The sequence below is a fragment of the Nycticebus coucang genome, chromosome 3 (assembly GCF_027406575.1).
Source record: "Nycticebus coucang isolate mNycCou1 chromosome 3, mNycCou1.pri, whole genome shotgun sequence".
NCBI lineage: Eukaryota > Metazoa > Chordata > Mammalia > Primates > Lorisidae > Nycticebus > Nycticebus coucang.
In genome coordinates this window covers 150,531,628-150,553,471 of record NC_069782.1, presented here as the reverse complement: position 1 = coordinate 150,553,471, position 21,844 = coordinate 150,531,628, and the positions used below count along the sequence as shown (strand labels likewise).

Genomic DNA, 21,844 nt, shown 5'->3' with positions numbered 1-21,844 from the left:
CACTGTCCTTAGCTGATCACAGAAGACAATAGGCTTGGAGTGGTGAAGTCACTTACCCGGAGGACACAATGAGGGTCAGAGTTTGCCCACAGGCTGTGTCTGTACAGCCCAAATTCCTTTGCAACAAAGGGCTACACTTGGGGTTATTTTTATACATTTTGACTTGTCAGGAAAAGAACATGCTGTTAGGAACCCAGACCTCACGCCAAGCTCTACCATAACGGTTCAGTCCTTATACTAATAATATAAGATCCATTTCACTAAAAAACTAGGGAACTTTTTTTTCTAGAAGGAATCACTGCTTTGAGCGTCTGAGCTAAGACCTCACATTCCATGGAGAGCATGAAGCAGGATACATTCCTGAACTGCAACCCAGCAGGACCTGGGTGCAGGACAGAGAGAAATATTTGTAGGCGGAACTCAGGCCTTCTAAAAATTCAGCCATTACCTCCGCCCATGCTAAGATGAAATGTCAGCCTGAACCCAAAATACACAACAGGCAATGTGTGGGGGCAGCTTTGCACAAGGCTCTCAGACTCACCCAGGGTTTCCAGACGTGGCCTCAGGCTTCTGCTTGAGGCCACTCCAGACCCACTTCACCCAGCCAGGTCTGCCCTGCTCAGATGTGTATCCAGTGAGCAAGGTGCTAGACCCATAGGCTCATAGGCAAGTGCAGCTGGTTCAGCTTCTCCAGGGACCAATGCATTCCTGCACTTGAACTTGTCCTGATTTTAAATAACTCTCTGACTAAACGGGAATCGAAGTCATGCCTGCTGTACCATCTTCCTTGGCAGAAACAACTTTCTCCAAGAGACACATGACATGAGGGCAAAGGTGAAAAGTAAAACATTTGATGGAATTGTCACAGTAGTGCCAGGATCTGGCAGGGCTGGGAGCAAGAGGCGGTCACAGGGCTCAGTTTAGCCTCCACAAGGGGAATTATTACATGGATATCTCATCTCCCACCAGACAAGCATCTAGGTCAGTGATTTTTAACCAGTGTGCCGTGGACAGTGGAGTGTTTTGAGAGGATGAAAATTTTTAGAGATCATTAAATTATTTTTAAAAGAAGTTCAAGGCAAAGTAAGTATAGAAAAGGTTGAAAAACACTGGTCTAAAGACTCATCTTGGTTTGACTTGTGTCTGCATTCCCTGCTCTCTTGTGTGGAATCACCTAGGGAGGTTTTCAAATTTCTACACCCAGGCCGTACCCCCTATCAGTTAAATCAGAAACAACTGTCTCTTGAACAGAACAACTAGCTTGACCAACAGATTTTTATTTCTCTTTTGAAAGATGTAGCAGATAGATATGCCCTATATCCACTGGACAAGATGCAGTCATTCTACAAACATTTGTTGAGGACCTACTATGTGCAGCCCATTGTATTAAGGACTTGGGATAGTCCCTGCCCTTGAGGGTTCACTCTCCAACAAGACCGTGGTCCCACCCAGTTGTCAACATTTCATAAAGCTCCCTGGGAGATTTCGGTTGCAGTCAAGGTTGAGAACAGTGCCCTCTACTCAAAGAGGGTTGGGGTGGGGGGTCCATGAGCCTATAGTGCTGCTCCAAATCCCCTGGGTGATGAGTCACTGTACCTTGTTAAAAGGCAGTCACATAGTTCAACAATGGATCACATCTCCGGCAGTGGTCCCCTGAGATCATAATGGCACATTTTGATTGTGCCTTCTCAATGTTCAGGTCCATACATACTTAGCATTGCATCCCAGTTACCCACAGCACTCCATACACAACATACCTTCCAGGTTTGCAGTCCAGGAGCCATCCGCTACACAGCATAGCCTAGGTGTGTAGTAGGTTACACGGTCTAGGCCTGTGAACACTCCAGGACAATCATACAGCAGTGAAATCACCTGCGTTTCTCAGAACAGCTATGTAATTGAGCAGGGCGTGACTATAGACTGACTCAGCAGGTCTGGGGCAGCACCTGAGACTCTGCTTTTCATACAGGCTCCCAGGTGCTGCTAGTGCTACTAGTATAAGGAGCCTCTCCTGAGTAGCAAGGCCCTAGAGCTGCAGCTCTCTGGGGGCATGGCTATCCCCCAGGGAACATTTGACAGTGTCTGAAGGCAGTTTGACTGTCATGACTTGGGGGATGCTACAGGCATCTAGAGCTGCTAGACATCCTACCATGCGTGTGACAGTCCCCACAACAATTAAACAGTCCAAAACATCAACAGTGCTGAGATGAGAAACCTGCAGCACCCCGCATGGCACCCCACATTGCACCTTTATGTAAGAGGCCCACGGGTTTGAGGGAATGAATAACAAGTGATTCATAACCATGATGATTTTGTTCTTGCGTTGTTCAACTAGCTTGACCAACAGATTTTTATTTCTCTTTTTGAAAGACGTAGCAGATAGATATGCCCTATATCCACTGGACAAGATGCAGTCATTCTACAAACATTTGTCGAGGACCTACTATGTGCGGCCCATTGTATTAAGGACTTGGGACAGTCCCTTCCCTTGAGGGTTCACTCTCCAACAGTGACAGACATTCATTAAGCACTCATCTGTGCCAGCCCTGATCAAACACTTAGATACTAATTTTATATCCATTTAACCGATGAGCAAACTGGGGCTTCAAGAGGCTAGATAATATGACCAATATGACAGTGAATAAATGGCAGATCTGTCCCACTCAAAACACCCAAGATTTTCTGCAAAGGATGAAATCCTATCCAGCAAACTGTAATACATTTGCCCCCATCTTAAAATTGTAGTCAGGCTCTCAAAAGGAATCTCGATACTCTAGTGGGAGGTGGGGGGAACTCCTAGAGAGTTAGAGGCTTAGGGAGTCTTCCCAGGCACTGCACTTATCTGAGCTGCTACCATCTCTCGAACCAGAATGTGGTCCCATCCAGGGCCACAGCAGAGGCAAGGACAGGCAGCCAAAAGGGTCACCTGTAGATAAGGGCATGAGGGTCTAGCCAACATCTCTCAGCTGCACTGGAGTTCATGCTTCTGATCCCCACCTCTACATTATACCTGTCTCCTTGTTTTTATACCAAAGGAAAAGGGATTTAGAAGAGAAGATATAAAAAGGCCTTTGTTAGAATTGAGAGCCAGTGGCTTCTCAGAACTGCCAGAAAGAGGCAGGGAAGAGTAGTAACTTCCTTTTTTTTTTTTTTTAAATTGAGACACAGTCTCACTTTGTGGCCCTCAGTAGAGTACTGTAGCATCACAGCTCACAGCAACCTCCAACTCTTGGGCTTAAGTGATTCTCTTGCCTCAGCCTCCCAAGTAGCTGGGACCACAGGCACCTGCCACAACGCCCGGCTTTTTTTTTTTTAGAGACTAGGGTCTCACTCTGGCTCAGCCTGGTCTCGAACCTCTGAGCTCCGGGTAATGCACCCACCTCAGCCTCCCAGAGTGCTAGGATTACAGGCATGAGCCACCACACCTGGCCTTAGAGTAGTAACTTCCTACTCGAGTAGGTCATAGCCCCCAAATGCAAAATACAAAGGGATTTTCTAAAAGCAAAAATTTCTCTTCATTGAAGGCCATTTCTATGTTCCATTTTTGTAGAATCCTCTCCACCTAAACTATGAACCAAATAAAAGGTATATACAACAATTCAACAGGGAGCCTGGTGGTTTTTAATGATAAACTTCCCATCTTCATGCAAAAACAAAACTCAACTCTGTAATGACCACTAATAGCATTTTATCTCCCAAGGATTCATGGCCCAATTGTCCATAAAAATAAAAAATAATTTGAAATGAACTATTGTATCCTCTGAGGGTTTCCTCAATAAATTGCTCACGCATATCCACTCTGCTAAGAGGTGAAACTCAAGTTTTAGCAGAACTTTCTCCTGTTGAACTTCCATCCAGGACCATCCTCCCCATCAGCATCCACATGCCTCCCAAATCAGGGAAAATTTGAAAACTCTCAAGCACTAGCCCAACTAGCTTTTACTGGTGGATTTTCCTACTGCAATCCTACTGCAAATCCCATCAGCCACAGCAAAGAAAGCCAAGGCAACACCGCAGCTTAACTGTAGAGGCTGCAGCTTAACTCCTGTTGCAAAAAAAGCAGGAGTGAGCCTGCATATGTGGCTTTCTCAGATATAACTCAAGGGCAAGGTTACTTTAAAACCACCACCATCTCCAAAAAATGATCTAGAACATCAGCTTGTACCCGGCTCTCCCTGGGATGTTTCCCATGAACGGCAAATGCATTGCTGCTCACTGGAGTCCCAGTGGGACCATTGCAAACAGCACTGGATTTGAGGCCAGAGAACTGTATTCAGTATGAGTCAGACAAGTGGTCCCGACAAGCTGTGCTGCCTTGAGAAAGCCCAATGCCCTCTCTGGGTTTCAAGACTCTGTACAGTGAGGAGGCTGAAGGTGCTGAAGGCCTCTGGTTCTGACCCCCCACCCCCTGACTATGAGCACCTGAGCCAGGAACAATGTGCTTCCCAATCTCAACTTGGCCAGGGCAGCGTCTGCCCAGCCACCCTGCCAGTGGCCCGGAAGGACAGTCTGGTCTAGAGCTGAGACTTCAAGCCCAGACTTGGCACTCCTGCCCTTCCCAGCGCTGTGCTGTCTGCCAACTCTGGCTGTGCACGTTTAAATACCGGCTGCTTGTGCACTTGCCAGGAAGGGTCTCCTTCTCCAGCTATTGTGCTCTGGGTCAGGCAGGCAGGCAGGACCAGACAACTTTCTGCCCTGCCCCTCCCTCTAGGAGGTCTGGGATGGGCGAGCAGCTCAAAACATCATGCCAAAATAGTCTAGGCTGTTTGTCCCACAAGAGGTGCTCAGCACCTGCTTCCCACCCGTGCGGCCTGGGCTGTGCTCACCACACAGGCGCGTGCTCCCTCCCGCTAATGTCAGCTTGCAGCTTCTTGTAGCCACTTTTGGCAAGAGGTTAACCCCAAAGTTCTAGTTTCGACAAGGAAGGGAATGCATTCCACACGGGTGCCAGATGGCTTAACCTTGCATCCAATACAATATTGCAACACCAAGGGCCACAGGGATGGGAGGAAGGATTAGAGGGTAGTAGCACATTCCAAAGAACCCAGGGCGGATGTATGTGAACTTCAGCAAGTTTCACCTAGGCTATGTGTAAAGACACAGATACTCACCACTAGCCTATCATCACTCAAGAGTAATAATAATGATAGTAATAGTAAAAACACTAACCCCTGATATTTAAGTGCTTACTGCCAGCAAGGCAGGCACTCTGCTAAGCTTTTAATTATTTTTATGTAATATCCATAGTACTATAGGTGGACCCTGGCATTCCACACATTTTTCAGGCAAGGAAACTGAGTCTTAAAGCGTGGCTAAGGAACTTGACTGAGATTGGAGAGTCTAGCCGCAGAGCTGGAAGTTAAACACAGCTACCTGCCTGCAAAGTATTGCCTGACCTGGTTTTCTGGGACAGGAACCCTCAAACCCACCTGATAGCTACCTGTGCTTAATAATTCAGCGAATGTGCGCAGGACACACCACACATCAGGCTAAGTATCAGGTGCTGGAGAAGAGCCCTGCCCTGCAAGCCTAACCTTCCCCATGACAAAAGAGTACCAGAGACGGAGACCAACTCCGTATCAAAATGAACACAAACACACATCTGAGCAAACATCTCTGGAAAGACAACACAGGGTCGCAATGTCCAATTTCCTGATCTCACATCGGAGGAAGCCGAGGCCCAGGGAGGTGATAGACGTACAGTCCCTTGCTGGGGGCACTCAGGGACTAGACAGGATCCCATGAACAACCCGACCCCAAGAACTGTGCTGAGCCCTGGGCTTAGAGCCAACAGCTCTGCCACTCGCCTGCAGCACTCAGACCCACCCACCTACCCGCCGGCCCCTTCACCACAAACAGCAGAGGCACCTGTGCCTAGCATACCCTGAAAGCTTCTCTCGGCTCTTCCCCAATGGGAGACCCCTTGACTTCCCCTTCTAAACACCAGCCCCTGCTCTCGGCCTCCCCTCCTTACCTGGGCAGCTTCAGGGCCCCACTGTCTTCCCCCTAAGGGCACTCGCAGTCTGAGCTGAGCACTGACCCAGTTCACTGCATTGGGGTCCTCTCTTGCCCGCCCGGCCCCACTCTCAGGGAACAGATGTACCCTCTCCTGAGGTTTTATTCCCACCTTCTGCCAGCCTTGCAAAAGGAAGGGACATTAGGAGTATCAGTAATCAGACCTGTGCTAGTGCCCTCTCTGGAAAAAGAAACACTTTTGCAGCCCACATCTGAAGTAGCAGACTGCTAAAATATTTAACACCAGACAACTTAACAGGCTCAAAGGAAGCAGAGGAAAAAAAAAGAGGAGGCAGAGACGTGTGTCGTGAGCCGGGGCCGGTTCTCAGGACAAGAATGGTGCGGGGATATCAGTTGGAAAACCACATCTCTGCCCATTCTGGCCCCTCCCTGGCCCATTGGGGCGCTCTGGTAGGTGTGGGCACTGGGGGATTTGCAGGTGGTGGGGGCGTTTCTCATAAGAGCTGCTGTTTAGAGGCAGCTGACTGGATTCCAGGAGGCCTCCTCTCAGTGCCAGCTCAGGGACAGACGCGCAGGCCCAGAGGTACGCCTCCTCTGCTCAGGGGCAGGGAAGGCACACGCTGATCCAAGTTCCGGGACAGTGATGTCATGAATCCACCTCAGCCTCAGCTCTAGGGACAGGGCCACCGGGTTTCCTCATTTACAGGGCCAGGCAGCTGAGGGGTGGTCAGGAGGGATCTAACTCTCACTGACCACCCCCAGGTGCCCGAGACGCTTCCAAAGCTTCACACACAGGGCTCACTCTGGCTCTGACGGCGAGGATGACCTCTGATGGGTTTGTGGAGAGACCATGCCTTCCAGCTGGTCTGGCCCCTACAGAAGCCACCAGCCCACGTGGCCGCTTCGATTTAAATTGTATTAAACAATTCATCAGGAGCACTTAATCTCATTTTAAGTGCTACTGGAGAGTGGAGAGTAGAGATCTGGAACATTTCAGTCATTGAAGAAAGTCTTAGTGGGCAGCGCTGTATGAGAAGAGCCTCCCGAGACCCCGCCTGCCCAGTAAATTAATGGTCAGTGTTCTTGACACAGATATCTGAGAAACTCTCTTGTTAGCTCTCTGACCTAGAGTCAGCATATCATCTGTAGGAGCCTCCATTTCCTCAGCTGCAAAAGGGGCACGCAGACAGGACCTACCTCAGGGCTGAGGTGAGAAGGAAACTGGATGCTGGATGTGAAAGGAATTTGGCCCAGAGGGAGGAATGAGCAAAAGGGAACTCACTCTGAGTACTCACATCTGAGCCCTCAACAAAGTGGCTTGTTTCATCCTAACAGCATAGTAAGGAGTGCTGTGCACCCCTCTTCACAGGTGACTAAACAAGTTCAGTGGGGCTGAAGCCCCCAAGGTCACAGAGCTAGAACCTGACCTGAAACTTGAGCTGAGAATTGTATGGTCATCTCTAGAAGCCTTGCAGCAGTGTTGGAGTAGCTGGCGTTGTTGGGAAGAAGGGCCCCCAGGCCTGCAAGAGGGGTCACAGTTCACCACAGGCATCTGGGGGAAGCACGACAGTAGGGCCAGAGCCCAGTTCCAGCTTTGAGCCAGTTAACACCCTGGTTGCTTCCCCGTTCTGAGCCCGTTTTCTCCTCCATAAAGTTGGGGAGCTCCTTCCAGCTCTAACCAGGTAGTGTGTGAAATATTCATTTCTCAAACCTTCCTGTGGAATCACACGGAGTCCAGATCTAAGACAGTGGCTTCCCCCAAGGGCAGTAATGAGATGTTCCAGAAGAGAAGCTGGGTAGTTGGGACACATTCAGTTTGGAAAACTGCCACCTTGCTATGAGACTGGCCCTGGATTTTCAAGTGAGGTGAGCAGCTCTTTCTGGCTCTGGGTCCAGGTACAGCATGAACAGAGGCCACGGGGGGCTCGAAAACCCAGAAGAGTTGGAAACCAAGGTAGTGGACCCCCGTCCCAGCCCCCTGCGTCCAACGAGGCTGCCACCCTTGTGTGGGTGCCTCACAAACCTGCTCTAAAGAGACTTGGAGCTCTTCCAAATGACAGACTCATCTCTTAGGAAACTCATTTTCATTTCGAAATGCAAGGACATAAAGGCTGCTTTTAAAAGGCCCCCTTGACTCTCACATGTGATGATTCACAAAGACTGAAGCTGTTGATAACATACATCCACATTGCTTGTAGATTTAAGTTTCCCAAGTATGTTTGAATCTATGATCTCATTTCACCTAATGAGCTCCTTCTGGGCCAAGCAGGGTTATGAGAACCCCCACTGGACAGGCAGAAACCGAGGCCGAGAGGAAGAACAGCTGGAGACAGGCTCTCACCCAGTTCCTGTGCTCTTCCTGAGGGCTGTGTTACCATTTCATCTGGAGATCTTGGACATTGTGTCTCTGCTTAATTTGCAGGATGCTTTTGAAGAAATATATTTCAAATCACAATAGTAGTTCCCATTTTTCCCATACGCTTACCATATACCAGGCATTATCCTAGAGACTTTGGAGACACACTAATGATATCCTAACCCCAACAGGGAGGTGTTGTTTCCCATTTCATAGATACAGAAACTGAGGATTGAAAGGTTAAACAGCTAATTCAAGGTAGCACAGCCCAGAAGAGGAAGATGGAATGTGAATGAGTCTGTCCAACTCAACAGGCTCCCATTTAGACTATTGCTGTAAATGACATTACTGAGCGTCATTACGATGTCACGTAAAATCAAACCCAGAAGGAACTCGTGGGTGGGATCTGTTGTCCTGGCTTTATTTGCAAAGAGGACTATGCTTGCATGGTTCCCCCCCACCCCTTTCCTTAATTTATAGGATTTTATCCATCCTCTAAAAGCTAATTCTTAAACTTGAAAACATAGTGTCACAGCTGGTAATTTTAGAAAGGGGTGGAGAGAGAGGGAAGAAACAGAGGCCAGTGGGAAGGCGGCGTGGGAGGAAGGGGAGAGGCAGCTCCAGCGACTTTCAGGGCCAGCCAGGATTTCCTTGTTGAGAGGCCAGCGGCATTTCTCTCTCCTCCCTCCGTCCCTCAACTTTTCATCCCAGTTGCCCTTCCTTGATGAATCGCTGAGGTCTACACAAAGACCCTGGGCACCTGGGAACAATTGAATTCTTTCAAAATGCACTAATAATTGAAAAATACCTTTCCAACCATTTCCCCAAATGGGAATAAAAAGAGACAGACTATTTAAACAAACATCCAGCAAAGCCTGGTGATGTCCAAGATTGATCTGAAGCTTCATGTCTGAATATGACTGGCATGTAATCAAACTTTCTACCAACATGGAAGACAGTCCTAGAGCTACAAAAGGGAAATCCATTCCAGCAGCTTCTGAAGCCACAACTCAAGCCAGGCTGTCTGTGGGCTCCAGCCCCTTCTTGCAGGGAGGACTCTACAGTGTATAGAAGTGCATAGCGAGTTGTCTCTCAGTATCTGCTTCTCAGAGGGGGCATGTGCAGACCCCCCACGGGTGTGACGTGGTAGCTAGAGGGAGGCAAAGCCACAGATACCAGTGGCACATCCACCAGCAACACCAATCTAACTTTGTAAGTTGGGAAACAGAGCAGTACGGTCACTTACGCCACCCACATCTACCTTTGCATGAGATCAGGGTTATTAAACTATCCTGTCACCAAGATCGAAAAAGACACATTTCTTAGCTAATTGAATTTGCTATGCAGTATCAGCTCTATTAAGTCATCAGAATCTCCAAAATTCAGTAGATTCCACAGAAGCATGTCACCTACTAACAAGAGGGTAGAGAATGTCATTTTTATTCCTTTGCTCTTCTTCTGGCAACTTGAAACATTTTACTTTGATGGTGAAATATGATATAATACTGTATGCAAAGGAAGACAGTCCTTCAGTTTTACTAGAGGACACAATCTCAAAATGTTTAATGTGTAGCAAATCACTGTGGGCTACACACTAAAAGAAAGAATTCACTCTCCTCAGCCATTAAGATATTTTAGCAGATAAAGAATTCGATGGTAGAAAAGAAAGATAGCTGGGACTTCAGCCCCAGGAGAACAGACTGAGATGCCCAAACAGTCTCCACACCGAATCGAGATATCAGAAAACAGAAAACCTAATGCCCACTGGGCACCAGAACATATCTGTAGGGCTCTTGGATCAGTGATATCATTTAACCCTCACGGCAGTTTGACAATTGCTGCCAGCCCCATTCTACAGATAAGCAAAGAAAGGTTCGCCGGCAAGAAGGACTGAGGCTCCTCCCTGAGGGAAAACAGCATTCCTAACATTTGTGCTGAACTGATAGGAAGGAGCTTCCTGGGAGAGAGACATGGGCCTTTGGGGGGACCCCAGGGGAAGGCTTGGCTTTCTGGGTCAATTGCTGATAGCTCTGTTAGATGTTTGTTACTGCCTGGAAATCCTTTTGTTAGTGTCTGGAGTGTCCAATACGGCAGCCACTGGCCACACGGAGCTGTTGAGCACCAGAAGTGGCTGGTGTAGCAAGATGTGCTTTGAGTAGAATATATACCAAATTGCAAAGAATTAGTATGAAAACAAAAATGTCAGTATCACCTTAATAATTTTCATATGGATTGCACTGTTGACATGGTAATATTTTTGACATAGTGGCTTCAATAAAAATGAAGTCATACACTTTGAGTGAAAGTTAATCGCCCTTATTTCTATTTAGTGTTTTAATGTGGCTAAAATTCCTTGCAATCAGTGTAACCTGGCTTATTGTACCCTCAATGAATCCCCAACAATAAAAAAAAAAAAAAAAAAAAAAAAAGAAAATTTAAAATTCCATTTGTTGCTCCTGTTATATTGCTACTGGGCAAACGAGCTCATTTGTACCCTTCTGAGACTTTCATTTGTCTCCTACGCTTAAGGTGGGATCTGTAGAGGTCTATTCCCTCTGGTATTTCTCCTCCCCTTGTAATTCTCCTTAAGGGAAGGGAGCCAGAAGCACCCTGCCGGGCAGGCTAGAGAATAGAATCTGGTCACAATTCCTTCTGAAAAACCTCAACCAGTGGGGGTTGTTTGGGTGCCTTTTGCCCAAGAGCCCATAGCACAGGGAAGGCCAACCTTCTGCCACCTCGTCTCTGCAGAGGACCAGGGAAAAGCAGGTTCTGGAGCCAAATGCTATAAATAGAACTTGATCCATGTATATAAAAGCCACATATGTAAAATTTTTAAATTTTGAGCCAAGCCAGGTGCAGTGGCTCATGTCTATAATCCCAGCACCTTGGGATGCCTGAGGCCAGGGCGACCAGCCTAGGCAACATAGTGAGCCCTGGGTGTGGTGGTGTACACCTGTAGTCCCAGCTACGTGGGAGGGGGGCACTGCTTGGGCCCAGGGATTGGCCATTGCAGTGAGCTATGATTATGCCACTGGGTGACAAGGCAAGACACCATCTCTAGAAAAAAAAAAAAAATTGGGTGAGTCATATTAAAAACAGGAAAAGGAAGTAAGTGAAATTTTAATACATTTTAAATCTAAAATAGTATTTCAAATATAATCATTTCATAGTATAAAATGATTGATGACATATTTAATATCCTTTTTTCATACTAACTCTTCAACGTCGTGGGAGTTGTGACTTTTACACTTAAAACACATCTCTTCACATGTGGCTCATGGCTGTGGTGCTGGACTGCAGAGCCCTAGAGCAGTGGTTCTCAACCTTCCTAATGCCGCGATATATTTTCATTGTTACAAAGGGGTCACAACCCACAGGTTGAGAACCGCTGCCCTAGAGAATAATCCGAAAGAGGAGTGAAGGGAACAGAAACACCATCAGAACCTGAATGTCTGCCACTGGGAAAACCATGACCCTCCATATGGCTTCAGCCAGAAAGATTTATGTTTGTAAAGAGTTTGGGTGGCAAGAGGGGGGAAGAAAACGCACTAAAACAAAAATATACTGAAATACTCAATAGCAGTAATCGTCAGGTGGTGCGGTTGTGGATTTTTCTTGTTTTTTTATACTTTTCTATACAAGTGTTCTAGAAAATTTTAGAAAATCATTTCTAAAACTAACTTAGAAATTGTCATTTTGAAATTCAAAGTAATTAAAATAGTGACCCATGAAATTTTTATACTGTAAGTCTGGTCCTGAGTTCTCCAAGGTGATAAAATGTCCAGGGACTTTGAGAAAGAAGGGGCTCCCATAGCCATCTGTGGGGCGGAGGAGGTTTTTCCTAGCTGGACAGATATTTTTCCCTCACCTTAACTGGGAACATAAAAAGTACACACCAGCAAAGGCTTCAGGAAATTGTACTCTAAGTCAGTAACAGATTTCGCCTACACCTGTTTGAGCAGCACACTCTCAGAGTCCACACTGGCCCAGAGTCATGAGTCACCACTGCAGGGCAGCGGAGGCAGCTGGGTGTTGCTGGAAGTGTTCAGACTCGAAGAACAGGTGATTGTGCGTTCTTTCCACATGTGCAAAATATGAATCAAATCATTTATAAACTGCCTGCAGCTGTTGGGAGGGTGCACAGGTACTAATTTAAAGTCCAACCCTGCCCCACTCCTGCGTGTAAGTACACACACAGATCAGAGCAGCCAGAGGCCTAGGGACACCACAAAGCCTGTTCACAACGTGTCTACGTATGTCCACAGTATCTTCACCTCCCTAAAAGGATGAAACTCGGAGCAGCAGCTTCCATAGAACCCTACGTATCATTCCACTTAGGAAAGAACAGGCAAGCACACAGTTCCCATACTCATTTGTCATTTATCCTCCTCTAATCTCAAGATAGATCTCCATGGAACGTGACTGCCGGTGGTGATGAGCCCATTTTGCTTCAGAGATCGAATCAGGGTTGAACCCACTGGACTCAAAAGGTCATAAACAAGATCAGTGGTTGCCAAGAGTGAGAGGGGTGGTGTATGATGTCAAGGGGGGGGCCACAGAGTTTCCTTGGGGGGGGGGATAAAAATGTTCTGAAATTGATTGTAGCCATGATTACACAACTCTGAGTACACGAAAAGCCTTTAAACCATACACTTTGAGTGAATTACATGGCATGTGAATTATATCTCAATAAAGGTGTGTGTGTGTGTGTGTTTAAAAGGTAAGCAGCTCAGTTGAAAGCAACTCAATCCATCTCTTTTCAACAATAGAGCTTTCAGTCACCCCAGGTACCACTTTACCAGTATGTGTGCAAAATGGGAATGGCTGCTTCTGTCTTAGATAGCAGTGTGCTGTTTGAGGACCACTCTCCTTTGCAGAGCAGCAAGTGCATGTGTGGCTAAGAAAGGCCTCCTGGCTTCCAAAGACAGATACATTACACTGACCTTTCTGGTCCTTCTGTACCTCGGGCCTCCTCAGAAGGGACTTCACTTGTGACTCCTGGAGCACCGTTCTCAGAAACTGAAGGTGAGGTGGATGGGCCAGGCCCAGGGATCTTTCTGGAATAATGAAAGAGAGCAATCAAATGGATAATGTGGATGGTACAAGGAGCATTTCTCCCCATGTCCTATTGGAAAAAGCAGATTTCCCAATTAAACCTTTAAGTGGTGACTAAAAAAACAAAAAAGAACAGAAATGAGCTTTAGGCAGTCGGTAGCTTTGAGATGCTTTTGAATTATTTAGGTCCCCTCTGCCTAAATAAATCCAGGTTCAAAGGCAGATGTGTCTGGACTCCCCCAAAAAACCCATGACCAACTATAACCCACCACCCAGTAGTACACGGCCAGCCTGTAAACATTTCATGCTTTTCCAGCAGTTCAAGGTAGGTGAATTAAAGATGCAAGAAAGGGAACAAGGCACCAACCTTTATCTCACATTTTTCAGAATCTCAGAACATGCGAAATAGGGAAGCAGGTGCATTTAAGTAATTAATTATGGAAAACTTAGCTTTCTGAAAATCAGGCTAGGAACCAACTTTGAAGCTGACCGCATGTTCTTATAGGGATTATTCTTTAAGTACCTGTCAGCGTGAAGCTCTTCTGGAGCCAGGGATTGCAGCGGTGGGTCCTGAGTTGCGTCAGGTTCTGGAGGTGCTCTGACCGGAGCAGGGCACTCAAGCCCCAGCTGCTCCTCAGCCTGTGGGTGCCTGGCTGGGCTGTCCCCACAAAGGGTGCCTGCACCCTCCATCGCTGGAGCCCTGTTGGAGCAACCTGGGTCTGGACAGCTCCCCGGTGGTGCCGAGTCACAGGCGGCGACCAAGAGCACCCTTGTAGTACCTGCTTCAGGTGGGTCATCCAGCTCACGTGCCCCTGTCTCAGCTGTGCTCAATGTGACATCACCCTCTGCTTCCCCAGAGGCTCCTGCCACCTTGCTAGGCTCCATGAGCATGTGGGAAACTTCTCTAGCCAGTGGCTTAGGGGTGCTCTGGTCCCCCGGGGCGTTTTGCATTTCCAAGATGTTGAGAGCAGCCCCAGCACTCTTCTCACTCCCAACGGAGTCTGGAGTCGAGGGCTCATCGTCGGCCTTGGGCACAACCAGAACCTCCCTATGAGGAGAAGAGGCTTCCTGGGCACAGGCAAGTCCTGGCACATCACCCGGACCCCCTGTGTGAGCAGAGTCCTTGCTGCCGTCTTCTCTCTGTGGAGTACAGCGGGCAGATGTTTCCTGGGGCTGTTTTCCGGAAGGAATCCTGTCTTGGGCCAAGGTCTCCTCTTTGTGGCTCCCAGGAGGCCCCTGGACATTAGCAGCTTCCTGAGGAGCTGCCTCTGAGACAAGACCTGAAGCTAGTTCCTGCCCACCTCTGCCCTCCTGGGAGTGGGCCTGGCCTCCCAGGCCTGGCCAGGCTTCTCCGGCACCCTCTGACCTGTCACCTCCCCTCACTATCTGTGGGATGTGCGCCATCTCCTTCCCCACACTAACGCCAGGCAGGTTCAGCTCCGAGGGCAGCCCCACCAGACCCGGCAGCGTGTCTGGAGCAACCTCAGCCTCCACGGCCAGCTCTTGCTTCTTCTCTACCCAGAGCCCAGCAGGTGGCACAGGGAGAGAGGTGACACCCACTGCCTGGGGCCCACCTAGAAGTTTGTCTGGGCTCAGTGGCACAGGTAGGTCCTTGCCCACCACACTCCTCCCGGTGCCTGCCTTTTCTCCAGGTGTGCTCAGGGTGGCCAGCACAGGCTTCTCAAAGATCTTGGCGATGTGCTCCCTGAAGTCAGGGAAGCCAAAGAGGGCGCCAGGGCTTGGCTTGGAGCTGGCGTCCACACCACCTGATGCACTGCTCTGCTGATCCTGGAAAGGCTCTCCTGCTACATCACCCGCCAAGCCCTCCACACCGGCTGGGCACGCTGGACTCTCACCCGGCTTGGTGCCTGCACCCGGAGCTGTGGATGCTTCCTCCTCGCCTGCTGTCTGTTCACCTTTGGCCAGAAGCAGCAGCCTGTCCAGGTGAGGCCCAGAGTCCACACGTTCATCGGAAGCTCTGGGGCTTCCGCTGCTGGCTTGCACTGCAAGGCTTTCCCCACCTGCAGCTCCTGACTGGGAGAGATAGGCGAGGGGGCCAGCAGGCAGCTTCACAGAGGGGGCGTTTTCTGAGGAAAGCAGGGGCTCCCCTGTGGGACGGAGGCTTTCACCAGGAGCTCTGAGCCCGGCAGAGGAAGCAGCTTTCACTCCACCGTCACCTGCTCCCTTCTGGGCAGCATCATCACCAATATGCAGGTACAGGGTGTCAGGAGCAGCCTCTTCAGGGGGTCCGAGTGTCAGGAGCCTCTGTGGATCTGGAGCAGCCTGGTGTGTAGAAATATCCACAGTGCTTCTAGGAATCCTTCCCAGCTGTGTGCCCGGCAATGAGGCATCCTGGCAGCTGGCCGTGGGCTGCTCAGCTTCACAAGGCTCACCTGGGGCAGAGCTAGAAGCTTCCTCTCCAGGGGTAAGGCAGGTCTCAGTCTGAAAGAAGCCACCACTCAGAGCAGCTTCTACTTCTTCAGGAGCCTTCTGCATCCCGGGGTGTCCTTCATCTGAGTTCCCACCTGTCTCAGCAGGCCCACCCTCGCCACCTTGCTCCCCGGCTGATGGGAAACTTCCAGGAAGCTTTGCAGCCACTGCACCAGAGGAGGCAGGGCACTCCACCCTCTGCGGCCCGCCTTCCTGGGTTTCATCACACGCCTGTCTCTCTAGGGCATCCTCAGTGGGTGTGATGACAGGGCTGGCAGGCGCTGCTGTGTCCAGGAGAGCTACTGAGTCAGGCGGAGCCTCCACTGTGTTCCTACTTGTCATCTCCCTTTTACTCAAGACCTGGAGTGGGGGCCAAGCGTCAGCTACTTCAGAAGCTCCTGCGTCCCTTCGACATGCTTCTTCATGCTGGCCGCCTGGTTTCAAAGCATCCCCCGGCACCTGTGGGGACTTGTCCGGCTCCTGCCCAGTGCAACAAGTTTCCTTTCTGCTTGGGCTCCCTGCAGAAGAGCCTTTCAAGGCATCTGCTGCAGGAGGCAAGACCCTCAGGGACTGGCCATCTCCTGCTTGCCCATTCTCCCCTGGTGCAGGCAAATTCTGCCTTATCGGTGCTGACGATTCTGAATCCTCTGTCAAAGAACTTTCCAGAACTGTATCTCTGGGAGATGAACTCGGAACATCTGACAGACTGTCTCTAGGGAGTTCACTTTGAAGTTCTGACCCCCAAGTCTGCTCCAGTCCTCCACAAGCGGTCAAGTGCATGTCCTCCTGAGATCCCACAGGTACTTGGACTAGGGAAGAATCCGCTCCCTGGTCTCTAAAGCCTAGATCACTTGCATAAGTATCATTCCCCCTTTCAGGTGGCTGGGCCGTCTCCCTGAGCATCTGGAAGCCAGCTGCCTCTGGGGCTGACGGGGGTGGCTGGAGACAGTTCTCAGGAGGTAGTGAAGACCTCTCGGCTGCAGCTCCTCTCATCCCGTCCCCTAGGCAAGATGGGTTTTCCTGCCAATCTTGTTCCAGGCTGAGCCTTGTGGGCCCAAGGTCCACTGCCAAGTTCACATCAGTGTGAACTTCCTGTCCACCTGTATCACGCCCCAGCCCACTGGGTTGAGCTGGGGGTGTCAGCAAGCCCTCCCCACCACAGCTGCCAGGCCTCTTTATTTCTGATGTGCTCTCTGCCTCCTGGGCTTTGGGTCCAACCTCTGCAGCAGGATGTGACAGGACATCTGATTTCTCCAGTTCTGAAGTAGGAGGAGGCTCCATTCTTCCCAATCCTTCTCTGTTCTGAGAGTTGTCAGGACTTTCGGGCCCCTCCCACATGGCTCCTTGGGGAACAGTGGGTTCCCCGGCTTCATCCAGCATCGGGGGCAGGATGGGGCCCCCCTCATGGGGCTTGCATAGTAAGAAAGATGCATTGGCCATCACCTGCCCTGCTGCCTCTGCTGACCCAGAGTTGCGCCTATCTGCATGCCGGGCATCCCCATTTCTGGGTGTCTGTACTGAGTCTGAGCTGGAGAGGACTGTGCCCTCTGCATCCCTGCTCAGCTCTGAGACCTCATCTTTGTCCACCTTCAGATCAGGCAGGCGGCTGGTGGCCTGAGAGTCCTCTCCCAGCAACTTCCCAGGGTCTGTATGGTCAGGTGGCTCTGTGGCTTCTTCCTGTCCCCTAGCATCACCTGCAGGTGATCTGCCTCCCTCTTTAGCTTCACCTGGGCTTTGGGCCTCTTCAGGGATCTTTGCACCATCCTTTGGCCCTAGTGACCTTCTGGCACCTTTGTTTGCTGCACTGGGAGTAGGGGGAGGTGGCACCCCTTGGGGGATTCTATGGCTTTCCTCCCTGTTTGAGAGTTCTCCCTCCTCCTGGGGTGAAGGGTCAGGGACCTCTCCAGGGCTCCCTTCTGCTGGCTCTTCTTTGCTTCCAAGATCTGATACATACTTCGCCAGTCCTGCCAACCTTGTATCTGGCAGCTCTTTGGCTGGATCTGCAGAAACTGGCATCTCAGCTCCAGAAACTACCTCCCTGGCCAACCAGCTGGGCTCTTCTGTGGCAGCAGAAATCCGAGCAGCTGGATGTGAAGTGAGGCTTGAAGCGGGATGCGTCTCTGCTGTGGGAGCTGGTACAGAGGGCTCAGTGCAAGCAAGCAGGCCCCCACAGGGCTGGCCGTCTGCTGCTGCACAGACAACTTGACTGGGCTCGGTTCCTGGCGTCTCTGGCTGCAATTGACCCTGAACATCACTGGCATCCAGAGTCCCCTCCCAGGAGCCGCTGGCACCCAGTGCAAGAGCAGGGCTCGGTGAGTCCCGGTGGGGCGACTCTTCGTGGGGCAGATGGGCCCCCATTTTCTGCTGGCAGCTCTCTCGGGAAGCTGCAGTCAAGTCAGCTTCTTGGGCAGTCCCTGAATTGCTCCTCACAGGATGGCAGGCCCTGCAGGATTCCAAGTCATCAGCTAATTGCTGAGGTTGTAGCTCCCCTTGGCACTTTTCTCTGTCTGCGGTACTTGGGGCAGGATCTTGTGGGATCAGGGTCTGGGGTGTGGGGGAGGACTCCTTCAGAACAGCTGAGTACTCCTTGGCCTGCTGGGGCACAGCAGGGGCCTCAGGGGCCACTTGTACAGCAGCCACCCCCTGCCTGGGCTTTAGAGGGGGAGAGCCACCTGCAGCCTCTGTCCCTGAGGACTTGAAACCACCAGGCTGGTCACCCTCTCCACACGGCTGTGCCATCACCAGCTCTCGCGGTGGGTCTGGTGACATTCCAAACAACTGGTCCTTGTAGCTGGGGAAGGGGGAGTTCTGTTCCTCTTCCTTCAGCTCTGTGTCTCTTCTGGCACCAGGGACATCGGCAACCACACACTGCTGAGTAGAGCTGTCCCCCTCAGCCAGAAATGCTGCCTGAGCATCCCTCAGGGCATTTGGAGAAGGTTCCCTCCCGGGGTGCTGAGTGTGAGGACCATCTTCAGGTGCCACCACTGGGAGGCACTCGGCAAAGGGCATGGAGGACGAGGGGCACTCCTGCTCCAAGGGTGGGCTCCCCAGTGGGCTGGACAGTGAAGAACCTTCTGGCCCTCTGGCTCCCTGTGGGTGCTTTCTCGGCTCAGCCAGCTCTGGGAACACGACACTCGGATCTGGGCATCTCTCAGAAGCGGTGCAGGAGCCTCTGAGCCCAGCGCTGCCAATGACGAAAATGTTTAATGTTTCATTGGTTCTCATGGGTGCCGAGCACAGAGCCACACAGGCAGTCACCCCCACCCTCCCACAAAGGACCAGCAGGTGCCCCAGCCACAGCCACAACGTCCCCATGCAGCTCATCTCCCTGAGGAGCCCCCAGCTCTGCCTCCGCCCCTCCCATAACCATTCTGTGTGCCTGAAAACCAGTGCAGGGGATCTGCAGCGTTCAGCCCAGGGCTCCGCATGCTGGGCACTAGTGAATAGGGAAATGTGGAAACTCGGTCATAATAGTCTAACACGCAGGAAACCCAGAAAGTTTTTAATAAGAATCAACCATAATAAGGGGTTTGAATTAGTTCTGTGTAGGTTTCAAGGAGGTCAGAAGCACTCCTGATGATCCTTAGATGTTCAAAAAAAAAAAAAAAAGCAGGCATTAGGAAAGCCTTCCTTTGAAATAAAGAGCTAGTCTTGGTAACAGTTAACTTGATTCTTCACATTTAACAGGTGGTACAAGGAGCAGCGTAATCTAATCATTTCTGTTTCTCTGTGGAATTTCTGCATGTGACCTAAATATAACTCCTGGGAGCTGAATGACCGTCACCTTCATAGTCATCTCTACCTTAACTTGAATACACGTAGCTGGACAATGTGTAAAAAAATATATATGAAACATGCAAGAAACTTGGAGGAACTTGGCTCAGATTTATGCACTTGCTATAGAGTTCACGGGCTCACTATCCACTTATTGTAAAATAGCTCAGTACATGCTATATTTGGATTATCTCGCCTAATTCTATATAGTCTGGGGTTGTTTTTTTATGAGACACAGTCCTTCTCTGTTACCCAGGCTAGAGTACTGTGTCATCAGCCTGGCTCACAGCAACCTCAAACTCCTGGGTACCAATGATCCTCTCTCTTAGCCTCCCAAGTAGCTGGGAGACACCTGTAGGTACCTTCTACAATGCCCAGCTAATTTTTCTATTTTTAGTATACTATTTTTCCATATTTAGTATTTTCTATTTTTTGCTCAGGCTGCTCTCTAACTCCTGAGCTCAAGTAATCCTCCCACCTGGGCTCCCCAGAGTGCTAGGATAATAGGTTTGAGCCATTCACTGTGCCCAGTCTCTCTATAGTTTTAATTAAGTGCATTTTTAATTTAAAAAATACATATAAGGCTTGGCACCTGTAGCTCAAGTGGCTAAGGCACCAGCCACATACACCAGAGCTGGCAGATTCAAATCCAGGATGGGCCTGCCAAACAACAAGAGCTGCAACCAAAAAATGGCCGGGCGTTGTGGCAGGCACCTGTGATCCCAGCTGCTTGGGAAGCTGAGGCAGGAGAATCCCTTGAGCCCAGGATTTGGAGGTTGTTGTGAGATGTGACGCCATGGCACTCTTCCCCAAGGCGACAGCTTGAGACTCTGTCTCAAAAACAAAAACAAAAAACCAAACGTAATATAAATTTGGAAAATGTAGAGAAAATATAAGAAAAAACAGACCCTATATACTTGCTACTTTTAGTGTTCTAGTAAATTTCCTTTTTTATTCATATAAAAATTTTTAAGGAGTTCAATTTTTGTTTTTGTTTTGTTTTTTTCAGACCTAGTCTCAGTCGCCCTGGGGTAGAGTGCTGTGGTGTCATAGCTCACAGCAGCCTCAAACTCTTGGGCTCAAGTGATCCTGTTGCTTCAGCCTTCCAAGTAGCTTGGACTACAGGCACCCAATACAATGCCCAGCTATTTTTAGAGACAGGGTCTCCCTCTAGCTCAGGCTGGTCTTGAACTCCTGAGCTCAGGCAATCCACCCGCCTTGACCTCCCAGAGTGCTAGGATTACAGGAGTGAGCCACGTCAGGCTTCCTGATTTTTGTTATTTTTGCCTAGCTGTGATTCTATATGCTTCTTATGATTCTATATACTGCCAGTAATAAGAGAAATTGCTCAGGGCAATGTTAACAAATGTATGGCTTTTCCTAAGGTTTTTACCATTTTCTTTAAAATTATTATTTTTTTATTTCAAGTAATGTGAGAGTACAAACAACTAAGTCACAAGATGTGAATTTATTTCTTTAAAGTTATTATAGAGGGGGCAATAAATAACACAGGAAATTTTATGGGATCTTTTTTTTTTTTTTTTTTTTTTTGGCCGGGGCTGGGTTTGAACCCACCACCTCTGGCATATGGGACTGGCGCCCTACTCCTTGAGCCACAGGCGCCACCCATGGGATCTTTTTGAAACTGGTACGTGCACATACATTCACATATATGTAAAGCCACAGTATTCTGGTTGTGTCTGAAGCAAACATTCTACTGTCCACATCTGCTACAAAGTCCAGCCTTCCATGCCAGACAGCACACATCAGTCGTGTATGAGGGGTGCATACAGTGGAAGGTGAAGTGCATTCCTATGAAAATGTGAAAATATGGGCTATGAACTGAACTGTGACCCCCTTTGTGATTGTATTTGGAATTGGGGCCTTTAAGGAGGTACCTAAGGTTAAATGAAGTCACAGTGGTGAGGCCCTAATCCGATAGGATGAGTGTCCTTATCAGGAGAAGAAGAGACACCAGGAATGTGCACGTACAGAGGGAAGGCAGAGGACACAAGGGGAAGGTGTCTTCTGCAAGTTGGGAAGAAAGGTCTCACTGGAAACTAACCCTGCTGCACTTGGGACCTGGGCTTCCAGCCTCCAGAGCCCTGAGACAATAAATTTCTGTTGTTTAGGCCTCCCAGCTGTTGCATTCTGTTGTGGCTGCCTGAGCAGACTAATAAAATGGGCATGTGGATATTTAGCGTCCTATCCTTTCAATATTATTGAAGTTTCAAATATTCCCAAACAAAAAGT

General features: G+C 49.4%; 1 protein-coding gene across 11 annotated transcripts in view; it reads right to left on the bottom strand.

Moving 5' to 3' along the window:
* The window catches only part of TACC2 (transforming acidic coiled-coil containing protein 2), a 219,412-nt gene that overhangs the window by 135,714 nt on the left and 61,854 nt on the right, over nucleotides 1-21,844 (bottom strand). For all 11 annotated transcript variants that reach the window (XM_053583970.1, XM_053583974.1, XM_053583971.1 and 8 more), the window contains 2 exons: nucleotides 13,911-19,001; nucleotides 13,276-13,389 (listed from right to left, as the gene is read on the bottom strand). In XM_053583970.1, coding sequence (XP_053439945.1) covers nucleotides 13,276-13,389; nucleotides 13,911-19,001 — 5,205 coding nt within the window. The remainder of the gene's footprint in view (nucleotides 1-13,275; nucleotides 13,390-13,910; nucleotides 19,002-21,844) is intronic.